Source organism: Drosophila mojavensis, unplaced genomic scaffold, assembly GCF_018153725.1.
Source record: "Drosophila mojavensis isolate 15081-1352.22 unplaced genomic scaffold, ASM1815372v1 contig_36, whole genome shotgun sequence".
NCBI classification, from domain to species: Eukaryota; Metazoa; Arthropoda; class Insecta; order Diptera; family Drosophilidae; genus Drosophila; species Drosophila mojavensis.
In genome coordinates, this window is record NW_025318858.1 from 2410164 (window position 1) to 2428143 (window position 17980).

The 17980-nt window shown below is 46.0% G+C and overlaps 2 protein-coding genes across 13 annotated transcripts in view; one reads left to right on the top strand and one right to left on the bottom strand.

The window, feature by feature from the left end:
• Nucleotides 1-17980, bottom strand: part of LOC6575774 — a 35340-nt gene that overhangs the window by 16697 nt on the left and 663 nt on the right. For 3 of the 12 annotated variants that reach the window (XM_044008743.1, XM_044008746.1, XM_044008742.1), the window contains exons 2-10: nt 8825-17340; nt 8585-8762; nt 6390-6477; nt 6024-6162; nt 4604-4919; nt 4350-4439; nt 2303-2509; nt 1434-1579; nt 556-731 (exon numbers count right to left, since the gene is read on the bottom strand). In XM_044008743.1, coding sequence (XP_043864678.1) covers nt 556-731; nt 1434-1579; nt 2303-2509; nt 4350-4439; nt 4604-4919; nt 6024-6162; nt 6390-6477; nt 8585-8762; nt 8825-17340 — 9856 coding nt within the window. Of the gene's footprint in view, nt 1-555; nt 1580-2302; nt 2510-3268; nt 3308-4349; nt 4440-4603; nt 4920-6008; nt 6163-6389; nt 6478-8584; nt 8763-8824; nt 17341-17980 lie in introns of all 12 variants that reach the window. The other 9 variants (XM_044008740.1, XM_044008736.1, XM_044008735.1 and 6 more) reach the window with 5 other exon arrangements.
• Nucleotides 6655-8589, top strand: LOC6575775. The gene is made up of 2 exons (XM_002001743.4): nt 6655-7436; nt 7813-8589. Exons 1-2 carry the CDS (start codon nt 6869-6871, stop codon nt 8559-8561), a joined length of 1317 nt encoding a protein of 438 aa, XP_002001779.1. The 5' UTR covers nt 6655-6868; the 3' UTR covers nt 8562-8589.

Below are 17980 nucleotides of genomic sequence, written 5' to 3' on the forward strand. Positions count from 1 at the left end.
ACGAGACATGGCAAGACTGATGGAAACATATATACAAATTATTAATTAACACATTTATTGAAATAATTTATCGATAGCTCTGACAATAATAATTTTCTTTTTACTTTTTATCGAATGGATAATCAATAAAAACATCGATAACTCCAGTGGTATCTACCGCTACCGACACGTTATCGATTACTTTATAGACTATTAAACTTTACATATAACGAAAATATTAAAATATGTTAGAATTCGTTTCTATTTTTTAGTCACGCCACATAGTATCGATCATTTATTATCGATCAATGTTTCTTATAATCAAAAATTCAATCATAATTCGATAAATCCGTTAAGTAATTGAATATTCAAAATGTTTCCATAATTCTTGCTAGGAATATTTCGGATTATTTTTTGTGTGAATAGTTTGAGACTTGGAAGTGCTGGGAAATTGTATATAACAACTTCGATAGTTTCACTCGATATGTAATCGATATGTTTGCTTAACAGGAGTGGGAACGTAATGAGGCACTGATGGAATGATTGTAATGTGGGCATTTCAAAAGAAGGACTTACCTTGGCCTTTTGCTGTTGCTTGAGCTCCTCCTTTTTGTAGTTGCGCTGGTAGGCGGTGATGACGCGGCGCAAGCGCGTATTCAGATCCTGCATCGATGGCCACATGGTGGCATCCTCGGCGGCAGCCAGGGTCGATGGTGGATAGCTGCCAGCGACACTTTCCTCCTCGTCCAAGCCTAAATTTGAGTTGGAGTTAGCATTTTCGCAGTTTTGACCCGCTGGCTCAGAGGCAGACGCAGTCGTAGTCGTTGTTGATGGATTGGTAATGGTGGTTATAGTGGTGGTGGTGGTGGTGGTGATATTTGTGGTTGTGGTAGTGGTGGTGGTGGTTGTGTTGGCGTTAGTGCATGATTGAGAACCAGACTCGGCTGTTGCAATGTCAGCGGCATCAACGGCTTCGCCAGCGGCTGATGCTGTCGCTGCAGCGGCTCCATTGGCCAGGGCTTCGCTCTTAGCCACATCCTGATCAGTGTCCAATGCGCTGGCCGCAGCGGCTGTCTCAGCGTCGACGTCAACAGCAGCTGCTGCCGAGCTTGTTGAATCGGCATCAGCAACTGCCTCAGCGTCAGCGACTGCCACAGCCTCTGCTTTGCCTTCTGCTTTTTCATTACTTTTCTCAATTTCTTTATCAATTTCGTTTTCTTTTTCGTTTGCTTTATCGTTTTGATTCGGATTTTGAGTTTCTTTTTCTTTTTCTTTTTCTTTTTGTTTATCAATTTCTTTTTCTTTTTCTTTTTCTTTTGGTGCCAATTCATTTGGTGCCGCTGGTTCCGCCTCGACGGCGCTGCCATTGCCCACAACCGAGCCAAGTTCGGCGTTGGCCGCTTTTTGTACAATCGATCCATTGTTATCGCTGTTATCGCACTTATCGCTCTTACCCGACGAACTGGGACGCTCTGGATCTAGTGAGTCCTTGTTGTCGCCAGCTGTTAGCTTCGTGGAGTCTGAGTCTTTGGTTGTGGTGGTGCCATCATCGTCCACCTCATCGCCGTCATCGTGCTTCGAATTTGCATCGTCCTCATTTCTGTGAAATTAATAAATTAATTATCGACTTAGTTATCGGCAACTATTTATCGATATGCACAATTTACATTTATAGACATTCTTATCTATAAAAGTATTTGCGTGTTCAGTGTGACCGTATTACGGCTGGCCAATCATAAGGTATTCTAGTATTAAAAGCTCTGTTGTTTCTTTTCCTATAGTTTCAAAAAACATCCATATGAGCAATCCACATATTTTCTGGGCTTTCTAAATATTCTTCATTTTTATTTATATGGTCACATCTTTTAGTTTATCTAGGTTTCAATTAAAAACCCTCTAATTTTCGCTAGAAAATCTATATTTACTCTCATTTAAGCAACAAAAATTTCTAAATACGGTCACACTGATTTACTTCATACAGCACATCCTATTTAACTCTTAAGCTAAATGTGTTTTCATGAGCTAGTTTAGGCATAATAACTCTTAGTTACATAGAGTCTCAGTTCTCTATACTTCTTATAATCCACTATATCTTATATATCTTAAGTCTCTACCAGTTGCTTCCACATATAGGGCTAGAGTCTGGTCTGAAGGCTTTTGTGATTAATATTAGTACTTGTGGCTTATGTGATATTACGAGAAATGGTCACCTATTTATGCGTAGCTCAATATGGAGGGAGGGGATATAGTGTGTATGTGTGTGTGTGTGTTTTGTTAATATTGATAAATATGGTATGGCAGATATTGAGATGTTTGTACTTACATTGGCAAACTCGCGACGGCCAAATCGTCACCGGCACCGGCGCCCACATGGGTAACAAAGCAAAGATTTGGATCGGCTCTCATTTGGCGATACATTTCACAGCCGTGCTTATACGTTCCGACCAATAGACTCTTATCACAACAAATGGGGTTCCACCATGACGATGGCACTTGATCGGGCGTTGGTGGCGGCCGAATAGGTAGCTCGCTGCATGATTCGATAGATATGCACACACATACGATATGTATATATTTATATACATATATTTATATATATAATATATATATATATATATATATATAGATATACATATATTTGGAGATGAGGGGAAATAGAAATGAGTTGTTTAGTATAAATTTTAAATTAAAATGTCGTTTTATTTTTAATATGTCAATTTTTTTTTGTTATGATTAAATAAAATTTGGAAAAAAGTTATACAAAATTAAAATAATTTCAAAAATTTTAGAAATAAGTAAAAAAAAAAAACAAATAGAAAATAAAATTGTGATTATAAGTTTTTTGTTAATTTGCCAATTTGTGCTACGGATTAAAAACAGTTGAAAACAAATTACATTGGAGAGATTTTCAAGTACAAAAACTACAAAATGCAACTTAAGTAAATTTCGAGTTAGCTTTTGGAAGACTGAAAAATGATAGACGAGAGTGAGCTGAAATATTTCAAAGCTAAATACATATATTTTTTAATGAAATCAATTTTTTTTTCAAAGATTTTCATAAAAATTTCGGGAAGTTCTTAAATTTTTCAAGCCACCCTCGTATGGAAATTTTTTCTTTGCTTGATGTCATGTTTATTGGAACAATTCGTTGATCGATACGATATGACGCATAAAATGAGTTTTTCCTCAGTATTTTTTGCGTAGCGAGAGAGTACGATCGGGCGAGCGAACGGGCGAGAGAGAGCGAGATGTGTGTGTTTGTGTGTGTGTGTGTGTGCATAGATATTACCTTTCCAGATTGGGTGCTAGTAGTTGCTTTGCTTTCGAACTGCAGCAGTTGTTGTTGTAGTGGTAGAAGTTGTTGTTGTTGTAGTTCCAAAAGTAGTCAGTATATATAGAGTATATACATACATAATACACACACACATATACATATATATATATATATATATATAGATATTCGTATTCAAATTAGCAAATTAGAAAATTCGTCAAAAGAAATTTTTCAAGTGCAACAAACAAAACACAGCGAGAGAGAGAGAGAGACAGAGAGATTGAGAAAAGTTTTTGGAGCTTACGATGCGAGTACCATTTTTTTTTTATATTATTATTATTTTTTTGATTAAAGATTGGATTTATACAAAATGTATTTTAATAAATAGTTGCATAGAACAAATATTTGGGAAATGAACGAACTTCTAAACATGGAGCGAGAGTTTTTAGTAACGAGCGAGAGAGAGAGAGAGGAGAGTTTAGTAACGAGTGAAGGAGTGTGTGTGTGTGAGAGAGAGCGAGCGAGCGAGCGAGCGAGAGAGAAAGAGCAGTTAGAGAGCGAGCGCAACACTCACACAAAAGCGATCAAACACCCAAATTTGGATAGAGTTGCGATCCTTAGTTCAATTTCAATTCAATCAGTTCAATTTCAATGAATTTTCAGTTCAATTTCAATTTGAAACTAAAGAGCACAGTTCCATCCCATTAAATTTTCCATAGAGCAGAAATATTAATCGCGAGCTTAAGTAACAGAATCGAATGTTTAGTTAAAGAGTTTAAGGCTAATTAACATTAAAAACAAATTGGCATTTTTGTTTAAATTTGTAAAATACAATTAACAAGTTAAATAATAAAATAAAAATAAATAAAAAATATATGAATGAATATAGATGTATATATATAGAGAGAAAGATATAATTGTCAGAAGATATTTATAGAAAAGAAAAACGAACGAATGCCTTGGCACGCTTGATTAGAGCGCAACAACAACAATCAGTCAATCAATCAATCAATCAACGACAACAATCATGATGTGATGTGTGTTCAATGATCTACTACTATGTTTATAGATATATGTCTATCATTTGATTGCCTACCTGATGGGCGTGTTATCCTTAATCTGCTGCACGAATTCGCCAATGACCTCGTGCTGTATATAATAGAGCATGCGCACGCGCAGCAATACCCTGTAAAAATGTGATCACGAAATTAACACAAACGAAACAAAACAAAAACGTAAAGAGAGTGGGAGAGGGAGAGAGAGAGAGAGTTTTTGTTGTTGTTAGCAAATGTTAGTTTGGCCCACGAGTTGGTTGATTAGTTTAAACAAATTCGATTCCACACGACTCACTTATTGGCGTGTCTGCCCAGGTGCTTCTTATAGGCGCCCTCCAGATACGCATCCGCATCGTATTTCTCCTTCTTGCTCCAGTGATTCGGATCGTGGATGCTGGTGGGCGGTGCGGGCGCTGGCGTTGGCACAACAACAGCCGCAGCCGCTGCCACAGCACTGGCACTGACGCCGCCCACCTGATCCTTGTCCGATTCCAACGAGCTTGACTTGTGGGCGGGCGTCGTGTTGCCACTATTGCTGCCCGAAGCAGTACCCGGCGCAGGAGTGGAGCTGCCACAGGCCATCTCTTTGTTGGATTTGCCACCATTGCGTCCTGTCGATGAAAAAATATAGACAAATTTAGTTGCAAATTCTTCCCATCGGTTGAGCTATCCTGTCCAACAGGAGCTCAACTTCTTGCTTGATATGTGAGTGATGCATGAGTTGAACTACTTTCAAATACTTCATTTCTAATTATGTACAAAGGCGATTATGATACAATATGATAGATGATATATGATATTATAAATGTGAATTAAAGAAAATCATATATGTGAAATACAAAATAGATAAAATTTGGAATGGAGCTTCGACTCGCCAAAGGCAAGTTCAACTTGCAATGTGATATTGGATCTTCAGTTAAATATTTTAAAAAGTTTTGACTCTTTTTCTTTACGCTATAAAATCGTTTGTCACTTTGCAAGTAAATAAGGTTTTCAGAACATGAAGATGTTTTACATATAAAGAAAATAAATAAATATAAAATATAATGTAATATATAAACCGTTAATTATGATTATGTACAAATAGTGTTATATATATGGTTATATAAATATATGTATATGTATATATAAATGCTTATGTAGCTATTATATAAATCATAAAAAGGTTATAGTAAAAGGCATACAATTGCATGGCAACAAAACATACACACACTTTTCTTTATCTTTTTTTTCCAATTCAGTTCTTGACGTACGTCTGGTCGCGGTCAAAGTCGAGTCAGTTACTAAATTCTACATAGAGTAGTTGGTGTACATATATATATATATTTGTATATGTAAAACTGTTATTTGAACTTTTTTTTTAGTGAAGTTGACAAAAGTTGAAGTTGGGCAACAGTTAAGACATGGTGGAAAACACAGGAACCCAGTTAGAAATATAGATCCATTGAATAATTTTATGTATATATGGTACATATATAGGTCAAGTAGCGTAAATTAGCTGCCAGCTGAAGATTTAGAATAATTAGCTAGTTAGAGTTAAGGTAGTCCAGCCCACAGGTATATAGTGTGTAAAATTCATTTTGGTTTGTACAATACGAGTAAAAATTTCTAGTTCGAGGCAGCTCGTTTTTTTTTTTTTTTTTTATAACTCTCTACGTCCGTGCAGCAGTTGGAGTGCGTGAATGTATCTTTTACCATACCTTTGGCATTCCTACCTCGTGGCACCAAATTGTGTAGGCCACTATGATCCCTGCTGATCTTCTGCACCTCGCCATCCTCGGTCGGTGTAATCAGATCCCAGATGAACGTCTTGATCTTCTCGTCACCCTTGTACACCTGCAGGCAGTACAGCAGCTAAAAGAGAGCAAGAAACCAGATTAGCTTCAGATTCAATCAATATTATAGTAGATGGGGAAAAACTCATTTGTTTTGTTTGTTCAGCATGTTGAGAAGTTGTGTTTTTACTCAGCGAAAACCTAAAGTTTTCTCAATATTAGCATGATAGTCATCATTAAACAAGTCTCATATGTGGTATACATATATATACTTTATCTCTTTGCGATTCATCAGTGGTCACTTACTATAATGCGCGCACAGTCCTCGATGTCCACTTCGCGCCAGCCGCGCTTAAATTGACCCAGTTCCAAGAGTTCCGTCCAACGACCCCAACTGCGAAAGGTAAAGGAAAAAAGTGAGTAAATATAGATAAGGAATACGTAATGTTCTTCTATATGTATTCAAACTAGAAATTATGATAATGACTCAAAATGTATTTCTGATATCTCGTGTCTGGATTAAGGGAAATGATCATAGTAGATAGATTTAGTAGACAGCATAGAAGGCTTAGTAGGAGTATTCTCTGTATTGTAAACAGTTCTGCCATACACAATCAACTTCATGCACATCTACGTTCAAACCACAAGGCATTATTCCTTTCGGCTATCAAATTTCTATATTGAGCGAGAGATAGAAGGCGGCAATAAACGTTGCATTTTGTCCTTGTGAATCTCAGCATATTTACATATATATTTTGTTGTTTATTGTTGTACAAGTAGCCATCATGTTTAGCATATCAGAGAAGAGCATCGGCACCATCGAATCCAAATTCAATGTCAATCGATCCCAATCGCAAGCGCCCGCCACTATCGAGCCGGAGACTTATGAATTGGATATTGCGGCCATATCGCATAAATATCATTTAGATGATTATTTGCAAATGACGGAGGAGGAGCGTCGAATCCTATTAGTGCAAATGGATTCATTGGACATGCTTAGAACAGTTGAGGAAATTCAAAAGGAATTGGCCATATATAAGCTGGAGAACTACATAATGGTTGACTTTCTGGAGAAGAACGATCCGAAGCTTTTAGTTGGCCTGCGTCAGCGTCGCACTTCGATGGTGAAGCGCATGCAGTCAAAGATCCGGCCACAGGACAACCTGGCACAATCCAGTCGTCACTCTAGCTCCAAACGCTCCATGAGCCTATCCATACACATGGGCGCAATGAGCCAGATGGGCGAACGACGCAAACAGATTGAGCACAAATTGAATTTCAAGGCCAAAGCCGAACTGGCCGAAAAGGCGGCAGCGGAGGTGGAGAAGCGAGTGGTCGATATTGAAAGGAATGGTATGTTGATTAGTCAGATTAGGTGACACTTATACGTTGTATGGTATCTATAGTACTATCAATACATAGACCAATCTTAGGGCATATTGTGTTGTATAGGTATTCATAGAGCTTTAGAATATTACATTGAATAGTATATGTATTTGTATTCATATAGTATATATATAATAGAATCTATCGTACTATGCATACATATACCAACTTAAGGAATATTATGTTATATAGGTGTTCAGAGCTTCAGTATATAGTATAGAGAAGCTAGCAAAGAAGACTGTATAGATTTCATATAGAGTATACATAGCCGATACAGATAGCAGTATAGATAGGACTCATATATCTAATATCTTATACAGTATCCAATTCAATTCTCCTGCAGCTATGGTCGAGGTCAAGCAGTTGCGCGCTAAAATCGAGGAGCTGCATTATCGCAGCGAGGAGACCATTGAAACGGAAAAGAATTTCCTGCTCCACTTTTTGCGCGACAATAATGATATAGCATTTCTGGAGAGCGCTACGGAACGGCAGGTGGAACGCAAACTGCGTAAATTTACGGCCAACTGGTTTAAGAACGCGCGCGCTCTGCTGGGCACGATGCGGTTGACAATCGTATCGTTGCAGGAGACGTGTCAACAGCATCGCGCTGATCTGATAACCAAAGCCGATTTGAGTGGCATTTTGACAGCTGTCGATTTCGAGAAGCTGATTATCAAACGCACCGAGTTGACCAACGAGCTGGAGGAGAAGAACACCCACATGGCGGGACTGAAGGGTGTTACGGGCAAAACATCGCTGGCCATGACTGAGGAGAAGCAGGCCATGATGAACTTGGAGACAGAAATGCGCAATGTCCTCAATCGTACCGAGGAGATATCGCGCACGATAATCAAACTGGAGAAGGAGGTGGCCATGGTGCGTATCAACAATGAAAAGGATAATGTTGTCTTGAATGAGCTGCGTGCCCAGCTGGAGGAATACGATGCTCCAAGTATTACCGAATATATTGAAAAGAAGGAAGAGGCTCTACTTTTGGAAAAGGAGGAGAAGATGCTGCAGCGTAAGATCTATATACTTAATATGAAACTGAACAATGTGATGAGACGTTGCAGATATCGTGACGATATATAGAAAGAAAGAAATGATTGCCTTACCCAAATGAAAGTAGTCCTTTCTCCACTTTGAAGCATTCCGACTTGGCCCAGTTGCCATACTGAATCTCCTCTAGACCCAAGGCAGCCAGGGCATCACGCTCCCTGGGTATATATTCATCGTGTCCCTTCTTTTCGCGGTTGCGATCGCGCTTCTCCTTGCGCCGTCTCGAGCGTAGACCTAGATTAAATCAGTTAAAATATGTATAGCTGTTTCTATGATAAGGTATTTCTGACACCCACCTATGCCGCCCTCTTCATCGCTGTTCTCATTCGACGAATCCTCCGAGTTGATTTCCATGACATCCTCGTGTCCATAACGTTTGATCTGTGTTCGTCTTCTGGGCTCTGATAGCACCAGATCTTCGGTCTCATCACGTTCACAGGCATCTGGATCGATATCCACTCGTTTGGCCCACTTGGTCCAAAAGTCGGGATCGTCAATTGTAATATCTGAGCGATTGCCAGAGGCGGCAAATGAAGCCTTTGAGAAGGTGGAACCCTTCTCCGACTCCATAGTTATGACTTGTGTACGTCGCTTCAAAATCGAGTCGATGTCCTCTTCGCAGAACTTATCGCCCGCATTATCGTCATCCATGACAGCGCCATAGGCGCCCTTTTTGAGCAAATCCTCGATCTCCTTCTTGGACAACTGCTTGTTGTTGCCATCCTTGGAGCCATGCGTGTTCATGGACTGCAGCACAGCCTTGTCCAGGCCCAGTTTCATTGAGGCCTTGTCGAACATCTCTCGCTCGTAGGTATTCCTACACAATAAACGATAGATCTTAACCATTTTGCGTTGGCCAATGCGATGGCAACGGGCTTGGGCCTGCAAATCGTTCTGGGGATTCCAATCGGAATCATAGATGATCACCGTATCGGCGGCTGTCAGATTAATGCCCAATCCTCCAGCCTTGGTGCAGAGCAGAAAGACAAAACGATCCGATCCGGGCTTCGAATAACGATCAATCGCCTCTTGACGCAAATTGCCACGAATGCGTCCATCAATCCGTTCGAACGGATATTTGCGGTACACCAAATAATCCTCGAGTATGTCCAGGCACCGTACCATCTGACTGAAGATCAACACGCGATGCCCATTCGCCTTCAGTTTGGGCAACAGCTTATCAATCAGCACCATTTTACCCGCCGAGAGTATAAGATTCTTGTAGTAGGACTCGGGATCGTCGCCGTGCTGTGCTTTAAAGTCATATTGGATCTGCTCCTCGGCGCCATTGAGCAAATATGGATGTATGCAGCACTTACGCAACTCCATCATTGTGTTCATTAGATTGGGTATGTTCGCCGAGGTCGTGCCCTTTTTGAGGAAGCTAAAGTTTTGCTCCAATATGCCGCGATAGTATTTCTTCTGTATATTCGTCAACTCCACCTCAATGATGGTCTCCTCTTTCGGTGCTAGGGATTTCTCGACATCGTCTTTGAGACGTCGCAGCATCATCGGCTTGAGTAGCACTTGCAGCTTATTGACTTCCTCCTCGGTGCGCAGACTGCCGAATTCCGACATAAACTCCTCCTGCGACGAGAATTGACTTGGCTCCAAGAAGTTGAGCAAGGAGAAGAGTTCGCTTATGTTGTTCTGCAAGGGTGTGCCCGATAGCAGAACACGATGTTCGAGATTGAGCTGTCGTAATCCCTCAAGCAGCTTGCAGTTGCGATTCTTCAGGCGATGCGCCTCGTCGATCACACACAGCCGCCAGTTGAAGGCTTTCAGATCCATATAGTCAGTGACAATCATTTCGAATGTGGTGATAAGGACATTAAATTTAATCGGCTCCTTAAGCACTTTGCCGCTATCTGTCTTGTAGTAGAACTCGTAGTCCTGGATCATTTGTTTGCTGGTCACCGAGCCGTGGTAGACAACCACATTCATGTCGGTCCAGCCCTCGAATTCACGCTGCCAATTGGGTATGGTCGACAGAGGAGCTATGACCAAAAATGGTCCTCTTATGCCGTATTCGTAGACCGAGTGAACAAAGGTCAGACTCTGTATGGTCTTGCCCAGACCCATTTCATCGGCCAAAATGCAATTGTGTGAATTATACCAGGAGAATTTTAACCAATTCAAACCCTCCAGCTGATAGGGTCGCAAGCTATTCCCACCCTTATAGATGGGCGTCTTCTCCAGCTTCTTCCATTGCTCCGGATGTGGACGCTTACGACTCTTCCACTCACATCTCAATGGTATTTTGTTGAAGCGCAAGTATTGCTCAATTTTATCATTATCTACATCCTCTTCCAGCTCCCAGGTGCAATCCTCATATGGCAATGATTTCCATTTAACCAAATAATGCTTGGTCGTCTCTCCGGTATTCTCATCCGTATGGACAGACATATCCAGCACTCGATCCACCTCCACAAAATCGGGATTGAAGGGCTCCTCTTCGATGTTCTCGAATATGTTGATTTGCTGTGCCTGCTTCTGCTGGAAGCGACGTATCTTTGCAGCCACACGGCGATCTCCTTTGAGGAGTTCCTCTTCCGTGCGCCATTCGCAGTGCAGATAACTGAAATTTCGGTACTTCACAAAGTATTCCTCGACATCGATGAAGACTGGTTCCGGCTTATCATCCTTTGTGGTCGTGGACGATTTGTCGTCTCCTTCCTCTGCATCGTCTTCAGTCTGTTTTGTTGTCTCCTTGTCTTCGCCATCTTTCTCTTTGTCTGCTTCTGTCTTTGCTTCAGTTGTTTCATCTTCTGTTTTCACGTTCTTCTCATCTTTCTTAGCTTCAGCCGCTGTGTCGTCGTCTACTTCCATTTTCTCTGTCGCTTCGTCTTCAGCATCTTTTTCTTTTTCCGTTTCTTTCTCTTTGTCACTTTCTGTATCTGCTTCGGTTTCTTTTTCTTTAAGTTCCTCCTCTTTCACTTCTTCTTTCTTTGGCTCAGCTGGCTTTTCTGTTGCTTCATCAGTCTTGGCCTCTGCTTCTTGCTCATCTTCTGCTTTCTCTTCATTTTCTTTTTGATCTGCGTCTTCAGCTGCTTTTTCCGGTTCTACAGCCTCGTCAGTTTCCATTTTCTCCGCCTCCTTCTCGGGCGTCTCTTCATCACTCTTTTCTGTTTTGACTGTGTCCAGCTGTTCATTGACTTCCATTTTGCTCTCGGCTTCAGCTTTCGTCTCCTCCGTTGATTTATCCACTTCTTCTTTGTTATCTTCATCCATTTTCTTGACTTCTTCGTCCGCCTTTTCGGTTTTGTCTTCGGCTTTCTCAGCAGTTTCTTTATCCTCTGCCTTTTCTGTTTCAGCCTCTGCTGCTGCGGCTTCCGCTTTGATCTCTGTCTCCGTCTTAGGCTCTGGTGTCTTCACTTTGGGTGGCTCGGGTATCAGCTCCCGCTTGCCCATGCGCAGGGCTAAGACAAACTGCACCACCATGCTGTCCTCGTCGCCCGTATTGATGTACACATAGTTGGGTTTCGAGGACATGGCTGATGCAGCCGACTCGTTAGCACTTTGCCTTTCGGCCTTCTCAGCGGCTGAGGTGCTGGAGCTGGCCTCCAGCTGGCTGTTGGTGTCATCTGCTGCCACCGAGGGTTTCTCTTCGCCCGCAGAGCTACCAGCCTCGCCTTCGGCACCCGATTGTGGCTCTGCCTTCTCCACATCGCTGCCAGCATTCGAGTTGGCCGCATTGGCCGACGAAGACTTCTTTTCCTTCTTCACGGGGGAAGCTATCAGCAGGGAGTTCTCATCATCCGAGAAACGCAGCATTACGTCGTCTATATACTTCTTGCGCTGTGTGTTTCTCGACGAGCGTCGCTTATTCGAGTCGAGTTCTGAATCCGGCGGCGGCGATGGCGGCGGCGTACGATCCATCGTATCATCCTCGCCATCCGATTCGGGCACAATGCGTCCACGATTGCGTCGCTTCTTCAGGGCTTTGGCACTCAACGAGCCTCGATTCCGTCGTGCACTGCCGCCCTCTTCGGACGTGGCATTGCGACGACTGCGCGCCGTCGAGCGCTTGCGATCTCGACGACTCGGCGTGCTGGCTGCATCGCCGGCTGAGTCGGGCACCGAGTCCACTGTCTCATCGCCCACTTCGGCGTCTTTGTTGTCGTCGTCGTTCGCACCTCTCGGTATCTTCGAGACGGGTATGTCATCATAGTCAGGTGACTCACCATCGACGCCTCCAGCTCCGCCGCTGGTCTCTGCCTCGCCTTCGCTGGACTTGGGCAACAGTGGCTTGTTATCCTCCTGCTCACTGCCCTCGCCCGTTTGCTCGGCTCCATCTTCTCCAAACTGTTTGCGTCGCTTGCTAACACTCGCTCGCTTGCGTCCGCCTCCAGGAGATTCTGTAGAGTTCGGATCATTGGGATCCCGCGGCTTTTTCACCTTCGGCGTGCGATCACGTGGTGGCTTATTCGGATCTTTAGGTGCGCGTGGCTTGCGCGGCTTCTTCTTCTTGCCACTGCCATCGGTGGAGGTGTCCAGCTCATTGGCCGAATGCACATCCTGCGATAGATCACCCATGCTCTCGCTATATTCGAGTAGACCCACAACGCTCGTATCGCCCGCTCCCTGGGTAACACAGTCCTCGGAGACAGGCAACTGAGTGGTGGGTATGGGAATGATGCTGCCACTGCTGCTGCTCGCACTGGCTGCAGCCACAACCACATTGCCACTAATGTCCATTAGTTCCTGCTGCTGTTGTTGCTGCAATGCAGCAGCTGCTGCCGCCGCCTTGTCACCCTTTTTGGCACGTGGCTTGCGCGGTTTGTTGGCCCCCTTGCCACGACCACGCCCCGTTGTGCTGGAGACCTGTGGGCTCTCGACCATCTGATTGTGCAACGCACTGCTGCCATAGAGCGGTGGCATGTTCTGATACAGCAAACACTGCGGTCCGCCCGCACACTGCTCGGTCAGTTCGTGTTGCTGCAGTAGCTGGAGGCGCTCCTGCATGCGGATGAGCTTGTCCTGATGCTGATGCTCGTGTCCGGGCGGCATGCAATAGAGCTCTTGTATTTGCTGTTGCAGCGCGGCAATTTCCTGCTGATGCAGCATCGGATATGGTGGATACATGGCACCTGTTGCGCCTGGATACGGCGGCAACATGGGCTGCATGTGCGTCGGCGGCGGGGGTGGCGGCACTGCCGCAGCTGTCTGCGCTGTCAGCCCCGGCTGCTGCTGCGGCTGCTGCGGCTGCTGAGGCTGCTGTCCCTCGTAGCCGGTTAGCGGGTGCATGCCACTCACACCCAAAGGTGTTTGTCCCAGTGGCTGTTGCTGCTGTTGTTGCTGCTGCTGCTGCTGCTGCTGCGGTTGGCTGAGCGTGGTGTTGTCCATTTGCGTTTGGCTCTTGTCTTCGCTGATCTCTTCAGCGGATTTCGTTTCGTCAGCCAACTCGCTTAAGCTCTGCTCCGCCAGCAGCTCCTCTGTCTGCTGCTGTTGCTTGTTGCCGCTGTCCAGCTCCTCCGGCAACGTTGTCTCACTTAGAGTTTCGGGCTGCGTCTTCGAGACACTATTCTCGTCCTGTGCCAGCTGGGCGCACAAGTCATCAGCACCTGTTGCCGGCTGCTGCTGCTGCTGTTGTTGCTGGTGTTGTGGTTGCTGTTGCTCTGGCTGCTCGCTCTTCGAGCTCTCGAATTCCGCATTCGATGATTGGGAATTGCTGTCGAGCAGTGCTGCCGCTGCATTGGCCGCATTTGAGGCAGCTGCAACGGCAGCAGCGCTTGTCGAGCTCATTGAATTGTTGTCGAAGAGACCAACATCCACGCCACTCACATGGTGGTGCGTGGTGTGCGTCGAGTCCGAGTTGCTGTTCAGCATGCCTCCGCTGCCAACAGTGTCCATGTTCGAGAGCAACGGCTGCTGGTTGTTGCTGTTGATGCTGCTCTGCGAGTTGCTGTCGTGCACCGAGGTGGGCTGGTTGTTGACAATGCTGTTGGTGCTGCTGTTGCTGCTGCTGTTGTTGCTGTCGTTGGCCGCGACAGCCAGCGTTGACGAATCATTCGAATTGGCTGTTTCGTTCAGTATGCTGCTCAGATGATGCGAGGGTGTTGGCGGTGTGGGCGTGGCTGGTTGCTGTTGCAACTGCGCCTGCTGTTGAGCCTGCTGCTGCTGCTGCTGTTGTTGTTGCTGATGTTGCTGCTGCTGTTGCAGCTGTGGTATGGGCGAACTAACATGCGCTGGCGACATTGTTTGCTGTGTTGCAGCTGCAGTTGCTGCTACTGCAGCAGCTGTTGGTGCTTGCTGTGTATCTCCCAGTATATTGGCAAATGCATCAAATTGCTGCTGATGCTGCTGCTGTTGTTGCTGCTGCTGTTGTTGTTGCTGCTGCTGCTGTTGCTGCTGCTGATTGCTGCTCTGTTGCTGCGCATAGTTGGGCAAATGTTGCTGCTGCAGCGGCGACTGTTGCTGATGTATGGGTGATTGATGCTGCAGCTGCTGTGGCTGCTGTGCCTGCAACTGTTGCTGCTGTGGCTGCTGAGCTGTGCTGGCCTCCAGCGAAGGCTGCTGCTGCTGCTGCTGCTGGTGATGCGCCGCAGAGCTCAGATGATGCATGCTGGGCAGACTCTGCTGATGCAGCGGGGAGGACGCCATCTGTGCGCTCAGTTGCGCCTGCTGCTGATTGCCACCGACAATATCGTTGATGGAATGCTGCAGTTGCTCATTCAGTTGCTGCTGCTGCTGCTGTTGTTGTTGCTGCTGCTGCTGTTGTTGCTGTTGCAGCACTGGTGCTGGCGGTTGTGGGGGCGGTGCAGTGGGCGCTGTTTGCTGTGGTTGCTGAGTGGGCACAGAGACCGGCACGGGCACGGAGACAGGCACCGGCACGGGCACGGGCACCTGTTGCCCCATACTCTGTCCGTACATGCTCAGCTGGTGCTGATGCTGCTGGGCTGCAGCCGCCGCTGCTGCTGCTGCAGCTGCCGCCTGTTGTTGCTGCTGTTGTTGTTGTTGCTGTTGCTGTTGCTGCTGCAGCAGCGCGTTCGCTTGTGCCTGTTGTTGCGCCTGCTGCTGCGCCGCCTGCTGTTGCGCTTGAGCTTGCTGCTGCGCTGCCTGTTGCTGAGCCGCCGCCTGCTGCTGCTGTTGTTGCTGCTGCTGCTGCTGCTGCTGTTGTTGCTGCTGCTGCTGTGGCGGTGGCTGTTGTGGCGCCTGCTGTTGCATTGCCGCCATGTGCGGCGCGCCCCATTGCTGATGGTGCTGTGGAGAGGGTGAGGCGGGCATGCGTGGTCCTCCCATGACCGCAGCGCTGCGATACGATGAGGGATAGTCCATGGGCGGCAGCCCATGCGCCTGTGTGGGCATAACCATTTGTTCGAGTGCTTGCAGCGTGTTGACCACAGGCGGAACAACGCCGCCGGCTGCCACACTGCTGACTGGGACCTTGGCATTGCCGACTGTGGCTGAGCTCGGTGGCTGCGCTCTGGGCGAGGGCAGACCCACCATGCCTTGGATGCTATGCTGGCTAGGCGAATTGACCTGCTGCTGCTGCTGTTGCACCTGCTGCTGCTGCTGCTGCTGGGCTGTTTGTGGTGGCTTGGCGGGCGATACGCCGGGCCGCGGCGACATTTGCGGATGCGGCGACATTGTCGGCGGGCGCGGCGACATTTGTGGCGAAAGCTGTGGAAATGGTGCACGATATTGGGGCGAGGAGTTGAGCTGAGCGCTGCCCTGATGCTTGCTGCTGGACATGTAGGGCGGCGCACTCTGCTGCTGTTGCTGCTGTGCCTGTTGCTGCTGCTGTTGTTGTTGTGCCTGCTGTTGCTGCTGTGCCTGCTGCTGCTGCTGATGATGGCTGCCATAGCTGGGCGGCATGCCCATGTGCGGCGGCGGCAACACAGCGCCTGGCAGCTGCTGCTGCTGCATTAGGCTCACGTGGTTCGGTTGCTGCTGCTGTTGCTGCGCCTGCTGCTGCTGCTGGGTCTGCAACTGTTGCTGCTGTGCACTGGCTATATGTGAGCTGGGATGCGCACCCAACTGCGCAGCCTGCTGCTGCTGCGCGGTTAGATGATGCGACGGCGGCGCTGCTCCGGGCACGTGTTGTCCATAGGCGCTCGCCTGATCCAGTGCCGCATGGCCGTAGCCCACATGCTGCGGAGCGCCGCGACCCGGCTGATGTTGCATCGGACTGCCGTAGGGACTGTGCGCGTATGCCTGAGGTGCCGCCGGCTGTGCTGCTTGAGCCGGCGCACCTGGATACAGCGGATGCTGCCCGGGCGCTTGTGGATAGTGCTGCGGCAGTCGAGCCTGCTGCTGGCTCTGCTGCTGCTGCTGTTGTTGCTGCTGCTGTTGCTGTGGCGTGGATGGCTGCTGTTGTTGCTGCTGCTGCTGTTGCTGTTGTGGTGCCAGGCTGCCGTAACCACTGGCGCCCAGGGCACCCATCATGTTCTGCTGTGCCCCGTACGGCACCAGCTTCTGCTGCTCCTGTTGTCCATAGGCGGGCATATGTTGGCGATAGGCGCTGGCATTGCTCTGACGCTGCTGCTGCGTCGGCGGCGCTGCCTGCGGATGTCCGTAGGCGCCTAGACCGGCACCGGGATATGCGGCCGCTTGACCCGGCACAGATGGCGCTGCACCCCAGCCGCTTAGATCAGCCATGCCGACGCCCATGGCCGCGTGCTGATCGGTGGGCCCCAGCCCGTAGAGATTCTCCGCCGTTGGCTGGTACGATGGATATTGTGGCTGCTGCTGTAGCGGATGCGGCGCCCGATGACGCGGCGGATAGCCACCGGGCGGGCCCATGGCTCGAGGATTTGCCGCTGCGGCAACGGCTGCTGCGGCGGCCGCATCATAACGGTAATAGGGATCTCTGTAAGCGGATAATGAAATTATTTGAATTTAGCATTAGTTGAAAATGAACAAATGTGGCGCAAGAATTTAAAGAAATTAATTATTAATAATATTATTTACATCTAAGCTAATTCTTTATCTCTAATCTAATTCTTAATCTCTAATCAATTATCTTTAAAACTACATTTGAGGAATAATTCATTAATTCAAATATTGTGATAAATCATTATAAGCAGTTACTGCATTCGTATTCATTATTACATTCATAATAATTATCGTTTTAAATATACATATGAATTCTAATATTGCATTATTCTAATTATTATAATTGCCTATAGTCTATCATCTACAACATTGTCGCTAGTATTAAAATAATTATTTGCATAATGAAATAATTCTGAAATTGATCTCATTATCAATATTATTATCATCATTTTGTAGCCTTTTTTTTATCATTATTAATAACACAATTTTATTTTGTATAATAATTTGTTAGATGTTGGGTGGTAATGCATCATTATTATTACGATGATTATTAAAATAATTATTAATACTATAACAAAATTGATTTAAATAATATATTATTAAATATGTATTATAATAGTTAAATATTTAACAACCAAAATACTAATGATAATACAAAATTCTTATTCAAGAAA

Bases quoted from the DNA above. Each gene is read 5' to 3' on its own strand.
- LOC6575775 (XM_002001743.4), top strand. From the start codon at position 6,869: ATGTTTAGCATATCAGAGAAGAGCATCGGCACCATCGAATCCAAATTC. The intron at 7,437-7,812 runs GTATGTTGATTA...ATTCTCCTGCAG, and splicing joins GGTCGATATTGAAAGGAATG to CTATGGTCGAGGTCAAGCAG.